General features: G+C 44.1%; 1 protein-coding gene across 4 annotated transcripts in view; it reads left to right on the plus strand.

The window, feature by feature from the left end:
- The window catches only part of LOC135920797 (guanylate-binding protein 2-like), a 229,126-nt gene that overhangs the window by 65,617 nt on the left and 144,385 nt on the right, over positions 1-19,124 (plus strand). For all 4 annotated transcript variants that reach the window (XM_065455056.1, XM_065455057.1, XM_065455058.1 and 1 more), the window contains one exon: positions 15,525-15,601. In XM_065455056.1, the coding sequence (XP_065311128.1) occupies positions 15,525-15,601 (77 nt within the window). The remainder of the gene's footprint in view (positions 1-15,524; positions 15,602-19,124) is intronic.

Genomic DNA, 19,124 nt, shown 5'->3' on the forward strand with positions numbered 1-19,124 from the left:
CTGGTCCAGCTCTGGCAAGTGCAGGTTCATGCCAGGCACGTACCCAGGGGGGGGCCCGGGGGGGCCCGGGCCCCCCCCCCCGAAATCAAGTGGCATACCCCCCCCCCCTCCCAACCCACGCCACCACTCCTCACACATTCCTAAAGCACCGCCAGATCAATGTTGAGACTTGGCAGCTGTTTATCGGTCATCATTATGCTGCCTTTATCACTCCTTTTAGATGGCGGTATAGTTATCGGCATCTATTGTAATGTGAAGGACAGTTTTCTCATAGATTCCGCACTCGCGCGATTAAATCGAGATGCGTTCAGTTGTCACCATCTATTCAACCGTCACGCGCATAGCTGTTGCTTTCTTTAGTTCAACCTTTTTTGTTTAGGCTGATCCTGGGACCAGGAGAGGGATGCGGCTCTTACTCAGCTGGTCTGTACTCTCATGGAACGAGTTGCGGCCGGAGAAAACGCCAATTGCGTTTAACTTTTCCCTTTGCTTCATTATTTCCTTGAGTTACGGCTTGCCGCGGCACTGGCAGATGCCCGGAACCATATACATGTGATATGGGTTAGGTAAGGTGGGAAATAAAATAATGTGAAAGAGCGTACGTCCATCACGAAACCCTGCAATAACCCTTAAATGAGGTAACTGTCGCCCGTTACCGCGTCTGTTTTTCCCTAATTGTATAGCACTTTTCGTGTAAAATTGGCAACTGGAAACAAAAATCGCAAGGAGTTGAGAAATTAAGCGATCTATTAAGGGAGAGAGCCAAGGCAACAACCAAACTGCAAGCAAAAGCGAATAATAAAAAAAGTTAACCGTTGTTCATGAGACTATTTATGGATCAACATCTTTTCATTTAAAAAGGAAGTAGAGAAAACGCCGCCGGAAGTGGAGAACAATTACTTGTTTTCAATGACGCTTCTACAGTTATCGGTCGAACCGCCTCACGTAGCCACTTCTCTGCCGTGCTTATCTGGGTGTCTTTCTAACCTTTCGCGGTGAGCGCAGTACGTCCAGAATCGCAGAGTCCTGCGCTCTACGCGGTTGTATGGGACTGGCGGTCGCACAGCGTTACGCAATTCGCGGAACTGTCAAAACTGATCAACAAGGCGAAAGTAACTGATATTCGAAACTATACCATGAGAAACACTGAAGAAGCCGTAAAAAATGAACGCAGCCCGAAATCAGTAAAAAAGAAACCTGACATAAGACAAACCATGATGTATGCACTTAAAGATAAGAAGGATAATATCATCAGCAATCTCTAAGGTATAGTAAAAGCAGTGGAAAAATTCTGAGCTGACCTGTATACAGTACCCAGAGGAGTCACGATACCTCGCTTAGAAACAGTAATGAACAGGATACAGAAACTCTCCTATAACTAGAGATGAGGTCAGAAGGGCCCTGCAAGACATGAAACGATGAAGAGCGGGAGGAGAAGGTGGAATAACAGTCGATTTAATCAAAGATGGAGAAGACATAATGCTTGGAAAACTGGCGGCTGTTTATACGAAGTGTCTATTGACTGCAAGGGTCCCAGAAAACTGGAAGAATGCAGACATTATACTAATCCACAAAAAAAGGAGACGTTAAAGAATTGAAAAATTATAGGACCATTAGCTTGCTTCCAGTATTATATAAAATATTTACCAAAATAATCTCCAACAGGATAAGGGCAACACTGGATTTTGTCAACCAAGGGAACAGGCTGGCTTCAGGAAGAGATACTTTGCAATGGATCACATCCATGTCATCAATCAGGTTATCGCGAAATCTGCAGAGTACAATAAGCCTCTCTATGTGGCTTATATAGATTACGAAAATGCATTTGATTCAGTAGAGATACCAGTAGTCATAGAGGTACTACGTAATCAAGGAGTACAGAACGCTTACGTAAAAAGCTTGGAAAATATTGCTACATGAGTGTGGTATTTGTTTGTTTAAACGAGGCGCGTGGGCGCCTTAACTCCAGAAAGGAGAAGGAAGAAGGAACTGGGCTCGCGCTGTGAATCTAACCGGTCAGCGCTGCAACCGTTGTTTAAATATATTCTGTAAATAGTTTCTCGTCTTACTGACTCGTCCTTCGCGTAAGAATATCTACAGAGGTTCTACAGCTACCTTAATTCTACACAAGAAAAGCAGATACCTATAAAGAAAGGGGTCAGACAGGGAGACAGAACTTCTCCAGAGCTATTCACTGCGTGCTTAGAAGAATTCAAGGTATTAACCTGGGAAGGCTTAGGAGTAAAGATCGACCGCAAATATCTCAGCAACCTTCGGTTTGCCAATGACCTTGTTCTATTCGACAACAATGCAGATGAGTTACAAAAATTATTGGAGACCTTAACAGAGAGAGTGTAAGAGTGGGGTTGAATATTAATATACAGAAGATGAAGATAATGATAAATAGCCGGCCAAAGGAACAAGAGATCAGGATCGCCAGTCGGCCACTAGAGACTGTGAAGGAGTACGTTTACCTAGGTCAATTAATCACAGGGAACCCTGATCATGAGAAGGAAATTCACAGAAGAATAAAAATAGGTTGGATCGCATACGGCAGACCTTACCAACTTCTCACTGGAAGCTTACCATTATTATTGAAAAGTAAGGTGTGCAATCAGTGCATTTTGCCAGTGCTGACATATGGGACAGAGACTTGAGAGCAACTTAGGGACCGCGTAAAGAGCGATCGAACGAAGATGGCTAGGCATAACGTTAAGAGAGAGAAAGAGAGCGGTTTGGATCAGAGAGCGAACGGGTATAGACGATATTATAATAGACATCAAGAGGAAAAAATGTAGCTGGGCAGGTCAAGTAATGCACCGGTTAGATAACCGTTGGACCATTAGGGTTACAGAAAGGGTACCAAGAGAAGGAAAACGCAATCGAGGACGACAAAACACTAGGTGAAGCGATGAAATTAGGAAATTCGCGGGCGCTAGTTGGAATCGGTTGGCGCAGCACAGGGGTAATTGGAGATCGCAGGAAGAGGCCTCCGTCCTGCAGTAGACATAAAACACGATGATGATGATAATGAAGATGATGGAGGTGGTGGGCCCCCCCCGAAAGAAAATCCTGGGTACGTGCCTGGTTCATGCTATGCAATCTAGATGGTAGTCGCTGACAGTTCAATGTGTTCCTCAGCCTCAATTCGTGGTTATTCTTGTGGGTCTTAACCAGTGTTCTTCCCGTTGGGAGGCAGCAATATCTGTGCAGCTCTTCTGCTTTTACGTGTATTGGTAGGCCAGTGATTGCCCTCATAGCCACGTTCTGTATCTTGTCAAGCTGCTTGTTGGCAGCCATCAGGTCGTAATGTGGACCATACCTTATCTTGGCGATGAGAACAACTACTATAAGCCATCGCTCAACCTCTCTTCCTGCCCCTCCGCTGTGGTGGGTTAGCCTCTCGAAAAGGTGCACAGTTGGTCTCCATTGCTGCTTCAACTGTTGCAGCCATGGGCTTGCCATAGCATCCTTGTTGATTGGGTTGCCCAGTATATTGAGGTGTCCACCTTCTGGTTGGTGAATTTGGTGTTTGTTGAAGTAAAGGGTGAAGTCAGAGCTTCCATGTTTTTCATATAGTGGGCTCTAGTGTGTCTTCCTTGGCAAGGGCCTCATGCCTGTGGTGTTCAGTTCCTAATCAATTATGCCCAGTGTGTTTTGCACTGTTGTAGCTTGTTCAGCTGTGTTGAGCCTATACGTCGTCCCCAGGGTAATATAACCAACATACATTGTAAACCAAAGGTTTTCAACTGCATCTAACCTTCATGTGATCCTCACCATGACGATGTTAAAGAGTGTTGGGGAGATGATTGACCCTTGTGGGACTCCTACAGCGTTGGTGAAGTGCCCGGCTTAATGACCTGGAGATAACTGAATTTTAAATGTCCTGTTCTTTAAGAATGCCTTAATGAAGTTTAAAAATGGGGAAGCAGTGCTGCCCAGGGGGCATGCGCCCAGGAGGCGTGCGAGCCTCAGTGCCATGAGTGAGAAAGCGCTATAACTTTTAGCCTCTGAAACAAACCCATGGCTGCAGGGAGCATGTTGTTTCTTACGTTTTGCGGAAATGCAAAATCTTATTGAGTTTGACATGTTTTCCTTTATCATTTGGCTTAGTGCAGTGTGCGCGCATGTGAGTATTGAAAACATTGAAGAGGCTGCGATCATTGAAGACAAATTTACTTGTGAAAAACTCCCTAAAATGTCTTCACAGCAACCTATTCCGGAAGCATCAGTGCCTGCAAGTGCGCCACTAATATATAGTTGTGGTACGGTTTTAAGAGGATCAACTTACTTGAAGAGTCCGTTAATGCAAAATAACTATAGTAGGGCGAGGATTACACACAATAAATTGCTTTCGAGATTGAGAAACGAACTCTGAGAACAGTGGTTCAGGAATTTCACTTGCTCGTTTTATGCATATTCAATTTGGATATAGGGACAGCTCCTTTGTAAGCAAGGTGTTGTTGATTTCTTTAAAACCTCGGTGGTAGAATTAAGGTGCATCCACTTAAGAGACCTTGCAACTCGCCAGCTGCCGGCTGTTCTGCCAAAGCACTACGATCTGCCTGTCACGTAGAGGTCCTCTTTGCGAGTTCTTGTGCACATCGCTGTGGCCATTCAGCAACAGGGAAGTGGCCGCAGCTATGCTACAACGTCGCTGGCAGCTTCACCGGCGCTGATTGTTCACCGCTGATGTCACTAGGCTTCTTTTGGGTCACTTCGAAGCTGTCGCTGATGGCGCTTCAGAAGAAGTCTCCGAGGCTTACAAGCTACAATGGTTTGTTACCGTTGCCAATTTACCTTCTCCTCGCAATAATTTCACACAGAAGAAAATGCACTGACATTCGCAGCATCGTCGGCTGCAATGCCAGCATGGCCGAGCTGGTTTGCCGTGCGCCGTCGGTAGCCATGCACTGCAGATAAACTAGACTTGCTTGTTGGTGCTCTTTAAGTGTAGACGTCGCTCTTAATAAAATGAACGATCTACGCATCACTTCACTTTAGTGAATATTATTTTACCTGGAATAGAAGCTGCATAGCAAATATTTGTGTTGCAGGTAGCAGCGATGCACTGTTCCTGCTGTAAGAACAAAGTGTTCACTGTTTGTGTTCGCTGTGGCATTGCATGATTAGCAATGTCATTTGCCTCCTTTTCTTTTTGGCACCAGGCACAGTCAACAGACACCACACACGATTGAAAAAACTGGGTATTAAAATCGGGAGGCACGAATATTATTCACGTCCCCGAAAAAATGCCAGCTTTATATACATTCTTGTACGAGAAATAGGTTCTCAATCAAACCTATTTTTACTTTGAACAAAATCTAATGCACATGGCTATTGCATCCGAGATGTTGTAAAAATTTCTGAAGCGGCATGAGATTGCGACACGACGATGCTGTGACTGTGCTCATTCGGCTTGCCTAGTCTGCCTGATCGAATCCAATGTCGCCCTGGCTCATGCTTGGAGTTCTGACAAGAAATAATAGACTAATAACCACGCAGCGTTAACAATGACCTTCAAGTTCTTTTTTTTTTTTTCACAGCTTTTGCACAGCACCCAGCATACCACCGCTGGCCTTTTTCTTTGTATGACTAAAGAATGCACACAATGGTCCATGAGGAGCCGCTGCGTAACCATTCAAAACTCCAACGCTGGCTTCCCATACCAGGACGGCCAACGGTGTCAAAAGCTTTCTTCAAATCAACTGCTACTAGTATGTCTGGTCGTCCTTTTGCAAAACTTCCTCTCGCGAACGGTAGTGTCCAGAGGGTAGAGGCTATCTTGTGTGCCCAACTGCAGTCAGAATCTGGTTTGAAAGGGGTGGAAGTACTCGGCCTCCTCAAGATCGTCGGAGAAGCATTTGGTAACCATCTTTTTAATTAATTTACAAATGATTGGAGTAAGTGAGGCTAGTTGCATATTGCAGAGTTGCATCAGTTGCTTGCCTGGTTTTGATAGAGGTGTGACAACAGAATGCTTCCAGTGCTTGCGCTTTGTAGTGTGGGGACCCCTTTGGACCCCGTTCTCCAGTTCACATGCAAGTTGGGCCATTTGTCTGCGTGATTGCTGGGGACATGCCATTCCAGCATTATTTTGGATAGCGTACTTTCCCCGCGGCCGCTGTTGCCGGCATGACACGGAGCCTGCTGCTTGTGTGCGCGACTCACATTATGCTGTGTGCCATGCGTACAAACAGTGCCGGAGGAGCGAGCCTCTCTCACCCTCTCTTTGGCACCGCTCTTCTTCAGCATCCGAGGTATACGGGCGCCTTCACCTGGCAAATTCACTTTCGGTGCTCTTGGCTGTTGGACGTGTAGATCCACTTGGTCCCGCACCACTCTGTGCAAAGCGGCCCCCTTTGTGTGGCGAACCTAGCTCGGAAGAGCCTGTGTAGACAAAGGCAGAGCAGACTTCCCGGGAGCTTTCACCCGTAGTCTGCAACCGCCACCCTAGTGCTGTAACCCCGGTATTGTACGCACGTTTTGTACATAACAGAGAATAAACCCCCTTTTGTTTGTAGAATGGCTGAAGTCATCTCTGTGCCTTGCCGGTGGTTCAGCGAACCTGCCATAGCGCCCCATTGTGTGCGCTGTAGATTGGGGGCGAGCTACATGTCTCCTTAGACCTTAGCTAGCCGGTTCCGGGCGTGTTAGCCCGAACCCCCACGGTAGCTATGTCATTGTTTGCGGACGCACTGTGCTTTCTGTGCTCATTCGACGGATGGGAACTATATCGCATTAGAAAGCTTGCTTTCTGCGCTTTCCAGTGACACCTAATATTATTGCCTAGTTTAAAGCGTTACCTGATGGCAATCAAAACAGTGTGAGCAGAAAACGGCCTTTTTGCTTTACTAGCCTCCGTTGTACTGCCTTTCTTGCAAAACTGTTCAACGTAACAAAATGAATTTTGCTGTGCATTTAAACGAAAAGTTATACAGTTGAAACTCGATTTAATGAAATGACGGCCACGCTCGAATGATTTTGTTAACCCTTTGAAGGTTTTTGCCGTACATGTACGGCGGCGGTTTTCTGTCCCGCACGGTCTTTGCCATACGGGTACGGTTCCGACCCTCTGTTTGAAATTTTGCACCATAATGACGATGCGTGCTCACCGTGAGGTGTTGCCACCTCTTAGCACTTACAAGAAGCGTTTGAAATTTGTGCTACCTTCTAGGGGAGATAAACAGAACTGATTGCTAGCTTCAGCACGTCGCTCAGACTGCGGCAACGCCCCTTTGGCGGTTTCGGTTTCGCCGCGTGATCGCAACAGAGGCGCGTGAAACATAATTTTTTTTATTGTCGGCACTCTCTTGCATGCGGTGGAAGTTGATTTCTATCTTGATTGGCGCTGCTCTTAGCTTGTTTATCAGCGCCATTCGCGAGGTATTCTCGCTCTCAGTGGCAACGCGCTTACACGAGAGGTTACCTCAGACCTCTGTCCAAGGCAGCCGCACGCGGAGATGTCATGTGTGCACCAACACAGCTCCTCGCTCCAAGAGAACAGACATGCATTTTAGGTGTGCAGACTGCGATAAGGCGCTGTGCATAGACCCGTGTTTCAAGGAGTACCACGCTCGGAAATACTATTGAACATTTTGTAGTTCTGATTGATGCCGATACCAAAATACTGTTCATAATTATTTTTTACTATTTATTCCCGAATTTATACATTTTGTACGTTCAAGGTCCGCAATAAAGTAATTTGACCACCTAGGAAAGTTCTTTTCAAAATAATTCGACCCTCAAAGGGTTAAATCTGAATGTTTGTAAAATCGAGAGAGGAATTTTTAGGCCCTTTGCGATCTAAAATTGTAACATAGCAACACGCAAAGGCTACCACAGCATTGTATTTGTCACTAATCCAGCCATCTGTCGCATAAATCATAATATGGCTGTTCCGTGCATGGGTGTGACATGCAGCCTCATCAAATTAAAGCTAGGGATGTGACCATGGTGCCGAGATGTTTAAACGCATTAGCTTCAGAGTGTACACTTGAAGGAGCCGTCTGTATCAAAATTAGAAAGAAATCACCACTTTTTTATTCATTTATTTCAGGAAAACGTTAAATCGAGTTTACCTTTGGGTTTGGGAATTTAGGTTGTGGATAACATTGAACCCAATGGGTACCAGCCGGGGAATGTAAATTTCCTTATTAGATCGGGAACTTCGTAAAATCGGGTTCCATTATATTGAGTTTTAATGGTACAAGGTTTTTATGAAGAGAGATTGTGTGTAAAGCAATTAGGTACAGGCTGCAATCAAAAGGGGCAAAACAATAAAAGTTTATAAATGAATATTCTTTTCTCCTTTTCAATGCAGAACAATAATATTTAACTATTTTCTAGGCTACAGCGAACTTATCATCTATGCGAAATTGTTTTGTGTTCTGATGAACATTTCATGAGTTCTTGTTGCTTCAAATTGGCAATCTATGGCTATACTTGGCCACACATTACCAAAGAAGAGGCGAAACTATTCAAGCTGAAACTGAAATTTTCAATAATTAAGCACCAAGCCCTTCTCTCCAATTCTATGAAGAGAAAATGATCTTATGTTTATTAAGAAATCTACAAGGAAGCAGTGAATTTAGCTCATTTTTCTACTGGCCAGGTCCATGCAAATTGACATTCTTTTTCATGTAAACGCTGAATGTTGCACATCAGTAGAGCCATACAGTGTGTTGTAATTACTAGCACTCCCGAGTTTTGCTAAGCAATGCTTGAAACAAAAGATTTCCAATGAATAATAAATATCACAGGGGTATATTACTGATGGCACCATCTGAATAAAAAAAGAAAATAAGCTGTTTTACGTCAATTCCAACATTTGTCAAATGTGGCGCCACTAAACGTTGAAAAGCGGACAAAAGACGGTTGGATTCTTTCTCCAGATTTCAGTGCTTGGCACAGTAGTTGCCGCACGCACCTGTCCCACATTCCTTCAAGTGCACGTGTCTGCAACCAGGCGTTCGACATAGTTCTAAGTTGGCTCACTCAATCGTGGCTGCTGGGAGAAAAAATGGAAGAAAGCGGAACAAAGCACCATGCACAGTACATCATGACTGCATGCCAGCTAGCCATCAGGTTAGGCTATTGTGCCCAGGAGAATTGCAGATGAAGATTCCAGAAATTTCCTTTTGGCTCACCTTTGTTCACAGATCTCCAGGGTGTCTACCTAATGGGAAAACTGGAAATTCTCAGGGATTTTGAATTGCCTGGAAATACTCAAGGAAAACTTGTGGAATTTGTGCTTCTATCAGGGAAAATGAGCTGTAATTTTATTAAGGGAACAAAAGTCGTGGTAATGCTGGCTCGAGTAATGGAGAGGAATCATAACGAATCGTCTGTGGCACCATGTCCGCTGAAGGAGTTGCCAGTGTACAGTCAACAACCGACTTTGCGGACACCCGATAATTCAGTCCATAGCCTCCTCTATACTTTCAGTGCCTGCTCAATTATGTGGAGCGCCATTGTTTGGCGACGTTGAGGCTAGTTCAAGGACCGGCCAATGGGTGGCACTAGCAGCCCTGGATGGAGCAGACGACATCAAGGCCGCTGTGCATAGCACCGTATTCTGCTGAAGCGCTAGCTGCAATACATTTTATAATGCAAAAGAAAATGTTCTATTGTGAGGTATGAGGGCATTACATTAACAAGGCTCTGTTATGCCTGGTTTGAGATTGATTGTTCTCTAATAATAATTAGTTTAAACTTGCTTTCATATATTTTCATGGAGCAGCAGTAAGCCGTTGCACTTTACAGGTATCTAACGTCACGGCAACCTTTGTGTGAACACAGGCACTTTTTCTCATTGCAAAATTATGACTAACTGCCCAGCTTACTGACCCAGATTCATGTTAATCCGGCGCACTTAATTTTTTTAGAAGTGGAAGCTGCAAAAACAATCGAGCTGCGCGTTGTCCCTCTATTCCGAGGTTTTTATTAAATTCTTTCTCAGCCTCATGCAGGTCTGTCATATTATATGTGCTAAACATGCGGTTATTTTCCACCTCAGTTACTGCCTACGAGCACAGCACAGTGTTAATGCACCAAAAGAAAGAAGTGCAAACATGCTGATGCACATCAAACTTTATTACCACATCAGGCTTGTTCAAGTTCATATTTCAGGCTTCATTTAAAGCTTTAGCGGTTTCTGGGAGAGTGGCTTCATAAAGAATGTCTTCGCCATGTCATTCGTGTCTGTTACAGACAATGCATAATTGGTGAATATCGGCCTGAAATATTTTCTGCAGACAATCTTCAAGAGCTGCAGGTGGTGCTCAGGACAAGTACACTTCAAAACTCTACAGTCTGCCAGTATGGATACAGAATTCTCGACGGCTTCTTGCAGTGGCTTTGCAAGGTTCCTTCTCTTGCTCAGGATCACCTCAACATACATTTTCAAGGCACGCAGCATATGTACGAGCCGACTTGAAGGGTACGGGAGTCCTCCTCTGTGCTGATGCGGGATCAGACTGTCGCTTGGTGGAGCAAAAGATGGCTTCGACACAAGCGAAAAACAGCTTCTGCTGTCAATCTGTTCTTGAACGACATAAGCCAGGTAGCCTCCTACTATCGAGATGGCTGCCATGTCTACCGTTGGGAGGAGGCTGGCTGATTTTTTCAGCCGATCTTCAAGCAGCCTTGTTGCTTCTGCTGGAAAATGGCCTGAGTGATTGTGTCTTGATTCACTAGCATTATGCAGTGCCCCTGATGCCTGACTTGTGGTGTCAACTACATTGTTGCTTTTAGAAGCTGAAATAATACCAGTCCTAGCACCTTTTCAATCCCAGAAAAAACAGCTTGGGCATCTGTCTTATCATTACTGCCAGCAGATCTTTGTAGCCATCTAAAAAAGGACTCTATTGGGTTTGATGAAAGCTTGCGTGTCAGCACAAACTTGAATTTGGAAGTTTCCAGCAGGTATTTCACACATTCCACATTCGACTTGGTGGTCATTACCAGTGCATGGTACTGGTTATGACCACCAAAAGCAGCTCCTTGCTCAGGAACTGCTTTTGTATGCACTTGTTCTTCATCTCTTCAGTGTATTCAGAAGATGTCAAGAGCCAGGTCAGGCAGATGTCATCAGCAGTGTCGTACTGTTTGCTGTCTGGCAACTTTTGGTGAATACGCTGGACACAGTTACTGACGTCCATTAACAGGAACCAGCGGTGAATAGTTTCCATGAACCGAACTGTGGGACCCACACCTGCAAAACTTATGTCAACTGTATGGCCTGCTTGCTCTTTCAGCACCTTGAGTGCCGCAGTGACCGGTGGCGAGAAGACTTGAACAGCCCTAGACATGTTCATTTTTTCAATATTCTATTGATAAACGTGCTTTCTCATGAGAAACTTTGCAGGCTTCACAATGTTTCCTTGCTGCATGCGGTATAGTCGTTTGAAATGAGTGGGCGAACCCTCCCTGCACTCGCCAAGGTCTCGGGCTAGAAATTGTGACCTAATGTTTTTGATCAGGTGACACTGGTCAAATGCAAGAAACAGCTTCCGTGGCAGATTCTCGGGGTGCTGAATGCAATGCGTCAGGTTTCCGTTGCACAGGAGTTCCATGGCATGAACATTGGTCTTGTGATTGTCAGTTACTATGCGCACCATGACAAAGCCTGCTGTTCCGACCTGCTTAATTGCATACTGCATTAGCACAAACAGCTGGCGTCCAGTGCAGTTCTTGGTTAAGAAATACCCTGCAGGTATTCGAATGCGCACTGAAAGTCCAGAAAGTACAAAACACAACAGTGAATTGGCCAGCAGTGGTTTGGCAGTGCTTGTCGTTCGCAGAAGCTTTCCACTGTCCACCTCTCCAACAAATGCATCTCGCTGTTAGTTGTATTGGAGTCGCTGTTTGATTCTCATTTCATCAACTACCAAAGAGCAAGTTTTGGCCTGTGTGCTCGTAAGGTTTGCCACATCTGTTTGAAGCCGCTGTTGGACTAACACCTGATGTTACTCCAAGAAATCTCTGCAAAGTAGCTCGGCTTGGAAGCTTCAGGATTCCCTTTTTTTTGGATGTGCTCGTTGGCTTGCGTTGAAAGGTTCCTTAGCACTATGGAATGACACACTGTTATCTTCAACCATGTTGGCCGAATTTTTTAGAAGTTCATTGCTTGGTCCAAAAGTATACCAGCACCCAAGTGCTTTTCATTTGCTGCTTCCACGACGCTGGAAAAAGCAGTCAGGTAGCTATCTTTTAACTGTAGCAGTTCCTATTTATACCTGTCAACAGTGCTTCAGTCGCTCAATCTTGGCCTTTAGGTCATGCTATTTTCATTGCCACCTCTGACGTTCTGCTACCGAAATAGCATTGTGCACATCAACCTGGATGCTTTGGTGCTTTTTTTTCATGCATGCGGCAGGCACATTCGGCTCAATTTCGTGCTGAGATTCAACACAAACAACTTCGCTGTCCGCATCCAGAGAAGAAATACTTGCTGCTAGAGTAGTGACTTCATCCATTTTGGCACTCTGGGCAAGGCTGCCTGTGGTCAGTAGATTGGCAGCAGACACAGCAGGGGCAGCAGGCGCACTGAGACGAACTGCAGTTCCCGTTCCTGCACAGCAGAGTCACTCCACGGTTTCTTTGCAGCCGGCTGCATGTACTCCAGGTATTCATCAAAGACACTGGGAGTGGCACCCCTTTTCAACTTGAGAGTATCGCATCCTTCTTTGTAGCCTGCAGCAATGAAGTGCTGGCTACAAACTACCGAAGAATGTGACGTTGTATTCGGTACCCAGTTCTTCCTTGCGATTACTCTCTTAACCTAATTTCTCCTAGCTTTTCATCAGAAGGGTTTTCATGAAAAGAAATGCCTGGAACTTTCCATTTCGAGTCCGATTTGCACTTCGGCTCACAACAGTAGTCCATGATGGGGCCAAAACACGTGCGAGCTTGAAGCACAGAACCACGTGCACAGCTAGTGGCAATCAAATAAGGGGTACCAGTGGTAGAATAGGCTGAACAGGCCTGGCCAGCCTAGCCGCCTGGCTCTTGTTGCCCAGGGCTGGCGGCACCACCGTGCAGAGAAAACTGGCAGAGCAACGTTGCCAACCAACGGCGCTTCCCCTACCTTTGAGCAGGCACTCCAAGTATAGAGGAGGCTATGTTCGGACGGCTTCGCTGCACCACCACGTACCCCATGAGTCAATGTACAAGAACGTCTGGAATTTCGGATGCAAGAGCCCTTCGCCGTGCAATTTTCCGGACCTTTTGCCATGACCACAGATCCGAAACGGCGTTATCTGACATCACTACAGGTTAATGGGTGCTTTAGACCAAAAATTCACCCATGATTATGATACCCCCTAATGGGACATTTGAGCGCGACTCTATACGCATTTTCATTTTGCGATATCTTGGCTGGCATGGACAACCTGTCTCATGTGACATGTTGCAAACGGAGCGAAGTGTGGCACGACTGCCATTGGCGTGATTCACAGTAGCCGCCACAGACGGACCTACGCTCATGCAGTGCTTTGTTTCCATACATGCAATGCATGCTAGTCTAACGCCATCTTGTAGCCATCATCGCCACAAAGCCTGTCTTGAGCGGCACTACGCTTTTCTTCTCACGCTTTTGCCATACCCTCCTCCTCCGCTTTACTCCTCCCGCTCTTCGCTATCACCGTCCTTGATCTCATCTCCGCATTTGCTTTTATTCTTCACTGTGCTCGTTCGGTTACAAGGGACAATGCTGACGCTCGCTGCAGGAATGGGTGCCTAAGAGCTGCGCTCTAAAATAACAGTTGTGAATGTGCAGAAGGAAATAGTAACCGTGAGAAAAAAAGACCAACAGTGATACCTTATATCCACCAGTTGTTGTACAACTTAAAGAAAATTGCTCGCCGAGGTAACACTGATGTCGTTTTCTCTGCACCTAACAAACTAATCAGCTTGTGCAGGAAAACAAGACCAGAAAAGAAAGTGCTCGTAGCTGCCCAGTTAAATTAAGGAAGAAATTTAGAGATTGTAAGACATCAATTATATATTGTATACCCTTATCGTTTGGAAAGTATTACGTCGGGGCAGCTGCATTAATGGTAGACTGTGCGAACACAAAATTAAAGTCGACAAAGTTGCATCAGATAGGTTTCTCTGCCTTCATTGTAAGCAACATAAGTGCTCTCCTCTCTTCGAATCAACAACCATTACTGGTATAAATAAGTGCGAACTGACTAAACTTATAATAGAAGCCGAGCAGATTGATGCCCTAGGGGATTCCTGTATCAGCAAACTATCATTTGCTCTCTCTGAAAAAGAACTGAATTTTTTGCGCATGGCTTAACATATCACTTATAAAAGTTTTGCTCTGAATGTTTATCTGTTAACGTGGCTATGACTCATGTTGGCTGAGTGTATAAGTACGACCTGGTTTTCAATAATAAACATTGTTGGAAGTTAGCACTGTGTGTGTCCCTGTGTGTCTTCTTTTGTCCCATCTTTTAATTGCGCTACCGACACCCCTTGAGGTGTATATGAAGTGTAGACAGCCACTATGTCCTCAGATTAAGGACACTGAATTCATGTTTATTTATGTTCTTGTCGCAACAGATGAGTTGCCAAAGTAAAAGTAGCTTACGTCACTTCCACCAGTTTGCTTTAAAAATTCCCCAATTCTTTTTGAAAGAGAAAGTATATTTACTAATGACTCTATAGTTCTAATGCGGAGGTTGAAAAGTACACATAGTTTTGAACAAGCATGTGAACAAGGCTGTTCAACCTGCATGTGTGAAGTTCGGTGTTGGTCATGGACCAATAGGAAGTGTAAACATGAGATTCTCATCTATTCTGCTTGAGTGGCCGGATGTGCAGTGTGCCGAGTAGGAGAAAGCTATGGTATGAGAGCATGCAGGCATGCATGGCCAGTGTTGCAAAGTGCACACACTCGCTCATAAGAACTTCAGAGATGCATGGCAGATATGCAATGCTACATATTTGTCCCCTTGCTGTGTGCTGTGTTTTAGCACTGTGCTAGTTCTGTTTCTAAAAATGCCGTACCAACCAGCCCAAGTTGCAATGCTTCTGAGAGAAAAGGTCAATGTGGGGAATTTAGTCAGCTGAATGAAGGAGGAGGCCAATAAGTTTAAAAGAAGGTGGCATATGTGAAAAAATACATGGGGACTTAACAGGCGATGTTCTTTGCAAACAGAAATGTTTTGTGCTGTTCACTGCTATGTAAAGAAAGTAGCATGTACGGCCGTTGTTGCAGGGTTAGCCGAGATAGGAGAATAGACACGAAGTAGAAGAAAGCGCAATTTTACATTAGCACACCCCATCATCTGCAGTTCATTTATGCAGTAGTATATGGATGAAGCTTTTGTGTGTCTGTGTGTGTACGTGAGTGTACACTTCATATAACATGTTTTAAATATTGTCAAGATCAAGAAGACTTGCATATGATCTTTTCATTGAATAATTGCTAAGGTTATTTCAGAAAATCATAAGTAAAAGTCATAATCATGTAAAGAATGCAGACTTTAAGTGGCATGGTTCTTTGTCTTTAGATCTGTTCAAGTCCCTGGAATGCCACACGCTTTTTATACCTGCGGTCAAGCGACCCCTCTTAACTGACTTGTCTCAGGTAAGTATGGGCTTATTCCTAATGGCCTTCACTTATTCTCATCTTCAATTAACCTGTATCTATAATGAGTTAGTGCCTCATAATCACATGCATTCATAAAGACAATGATGTATAAAACATATGGCATGTATCTTGACAATATCTACTTTGGCTTGTACTAACTAAGATTCATTAATAAACACAAGTTGGTACACAACAAAGCCCCGGAATGGACAACTGGTGGTGCCAGTTTGGTGACCTTGCAATGCTTTCTTGTCTTTTGTTATATATCAGGAAAGTTTATGAATTGACTCATTGATTCTTTAGTCAGTTTTGTCTCTGTATCTAAAAGGTTTTTCAGGATTCTGGTATTCTCCATACTTATGGATACAATAAAGCTTGCTTAAAAATTCAAAATTTACAGTCTGTTCTGTTACTGCCTGTTAATGGTGCCAAGATGTGTAGTGAAACTGAACTTCCAGCTAACAGACTTGTGTTGGAAGGAGATAGTGTCAATACCATTCTTTTAGCATTTGCAGTAACGTGTAGCATTATGGCTTACTGTGTAGATTTTTTTTTTCACTCTATCCTACACACATGCTTAAATAGACTGAAACAATTTTGCCAATTTTGTACAAACATATTGAGTCATTAGGGTTGGCCCTTCTCATCATTTAGTCACGCATTTAAGTGCTCCGATTAAAGCGTGTAACTTACAAGGTTAAAAAATGCACATCGCTACCAATCGCAGCACGCCACTCCCCTGAGTTTTCATCCACCCCTGACCAAGTGATGCGAGGCGATCGTATGACGCCAGTAGGGCGAGCTATCTAATTGGCTGCCCAGGGTGCATCATCAATAATTTTTCCAACTTTATGGGGAGCAAATGTTGTTCGTAGTAGTTGGAATGTTAGTTAATTTGTTTCTCTAAAAACGAAACAGAAAGAGAATCCACTAGGACAATTTGTCACTACAATCAAGCACTTCTAGCACACAGCAAGTGCCATTTGCTTGTGTTAAAACATGCTCTATGTCGATGTGATCTGTGCTGAACCATGGTTCGCTCTTGTTGTGGGCTCCAAACGTAGCGACTGGCAATATGTCAAGCTGTGACGTCGTGTCCCTCTGCAAGGCAGCAGGTGAGCGGAGTGGCTGCAGCGCGTTGGACTGTCGCTATCCGATCGGCACCAGGATTTGCACATTTGCAGCCGTCAGTTTACGCCAGAGAATTATTACAACAGTAGTGTTTTGCGTGTCCAGTATTCGGCTAAATGCAAGCGCAAGCAGACTGGGCCTGGCTGCTTCACCATGCCGTTTCAAGGGATGAGCAGAGGCGTGGACGTGAACAATCTGCACGGTGCAGCCACATGGTGGCACAGAGCCCAACCAAAAACAGTAGCCGTAACTAAGTGTATTCTACTTTGCTGCTGGTGTAAATTTTTGGCAGGAGCGTAATCGTGAACACATTTTTCTGAATGTTTAAAATATTTTACACTTGGTTAGAGCAGTATTAGGTCATTTTTGGCTGGTTAAGCTCTGCCCCACCAGGTGGCTGGACTGTGCAGACTGATCAGGCCACTCGCGTACATTTACGCCTCAACCCATCCGTCGAAATGCCCAGCTTGTCTGTGGTTAACCGAAATACTGGATACGCTTGGGACTGTGACAGAATGCTCGCTATGAACGCTGCTTCGATAGCTCTCGCTTGGGATCGACTGCCAGGTGGCTGGTGGAGAGGTTGGAGAGGCTTCGCACGCTGGCTCCAAGACAACCGGAAGACAACACGATATCCCATCATGACACAGAGCCAGTGAATGCAGAGCTGAGCCTCGATCACTTGGCAAACGAGTTGAGAAAAAGCATAGCTATGGAAGAGGGTAACTTTTAATCTTTCCTAGCTCTCTTAATATGAGACACTTCACACGAGTTGTGATTTGAATGTTTTACTGTAGCTGTACCCTACGCATCCACAAAATTTGTCCAAACCATTTCAAGGACCCTTTAATAAAGTTTGTAGCCACCATGCAAATTCAATCTATACATTCCATCCATCTTCAAGCATTCTTGGCCATGTGACATGAAATAGGCCTAACATACTGGGATAATTCTTACAATTTTGTGGCTAATTGACTAAAATACACATTAACTAATGATGCTATGGCCTATTTTTATGTTACAGAGCCATTGTTGTTCAAGATGAACCCTTAAAATTCACGTAAAAAGCTTGTATTCTGCAATATTCATTCTGAATTTGTCACCAAACTTAACTAGTTAGTGGAGTTGAATATTTGAAGTTTTGAACACGAATAAAATTGTTGAGGCTATTCGATGTATTACGTTTGATTTGAAAATGGTACCTGATAATTTCACATATTCATTAGCAGCCAAGGCCAGTTGCATGATTCTCTCTTCAGATATTCATTTACAAATGAATATATTGCATATTTAGGGATACTGGATCACATATGGCAAGGTTCATGCAAATGGTGCCTATGAAATAACTACAGTATAGACTCGTGTAATGGTCACACTTATTCAATTTTGACAAGGTACTGCTCTTACACGGGACCATGCCTTATGGACATTTTTCTGACTACAAATATGAAATCAGTCTTAATCCTCCGTGATTGGCCACTACCACTAAAGTAAATGCTACCCTTTTCATAATTGATTCATCCATTCATGCTTGCTGCGCACTTGGCTACTCGTCTTCGCCATTGCAGCCACTGCTGCTTACGTGCTGTTCATCAGCACAATTGTCAACTCTTGCAAACTAGTGGTGCTCTCGCCATCTGGTAGTGCCGCGCTAAAGTATGTTGCGCATGGCATCAGTGCACTGAATGCAATTGCTTCTCAGTTTGAATTTTTTTTTCTGCAAATTATAGGCTGTCAAGTTGGTGGTTAGGCCCTTACATGAGACTGTACGGTATTCCAGGTGCCTTCTATAAACCAGCCCTGTCGTAAATAGTTTACGCTGTTCCTGCAGTCTTCATTCATAGCTAAAGATAGCTGACGTCCTGAAAGGCATTGTTGATGAGCTTATGGAATAGTCTTGGAGCAAGCTAGTGCAGCATTCATTTTTTAAAATGATTATCTACAGCTGCTTATGAATGCTTTTTTTTTTTTCGAGGTATCATGTAGATTTTCTGCTTCTGACTTATTTCAGAATCTCTTTCCCCAGCAAAACTCGTAGCCATAATAAAAAATATGTCTAGTGTTTTGGAGTTACATATATCTCCTTTTATAGGTGGTATCAGCTGTAATTGCGAGTCTAATTATTACTAATGACATTTATGTATGACTATACTAATTTAGGCAGGTTCCATTTGTCATTATTGTCACTTTCATGACAGTAGTACACTTCAGAAGTTGCGCACTTTGCTTTAATTTCGATTTTTGCCCCGGACCCTGCTACCTTCCCGTTATTTTACTGCATTTTAGAAGTGCAATATGCTCTATATTTGCAGCGATTTCTTTTCCTTCTCAATTTTTTGTTCTGAGTACTATATGTATTTAGTCGTAAAATTGTACTATTCAACTACTG

The sequence above is a fragment of the Dermacentor albipictus genome, chromosome 1 (genome assembly GCF_038994185.2).
Source record: "Dermacentor albipictus isolate Rhodes 1998 colony chromosome 1, USDA_Dalb.pri_finalv2, whole genome shotgun sequence".
NCBI lineage: Eukaryota > Metazoa > Arthropoda > Arachnida > Ixodida > Ixodidae > Dermacentor > Dermacentor albipictus.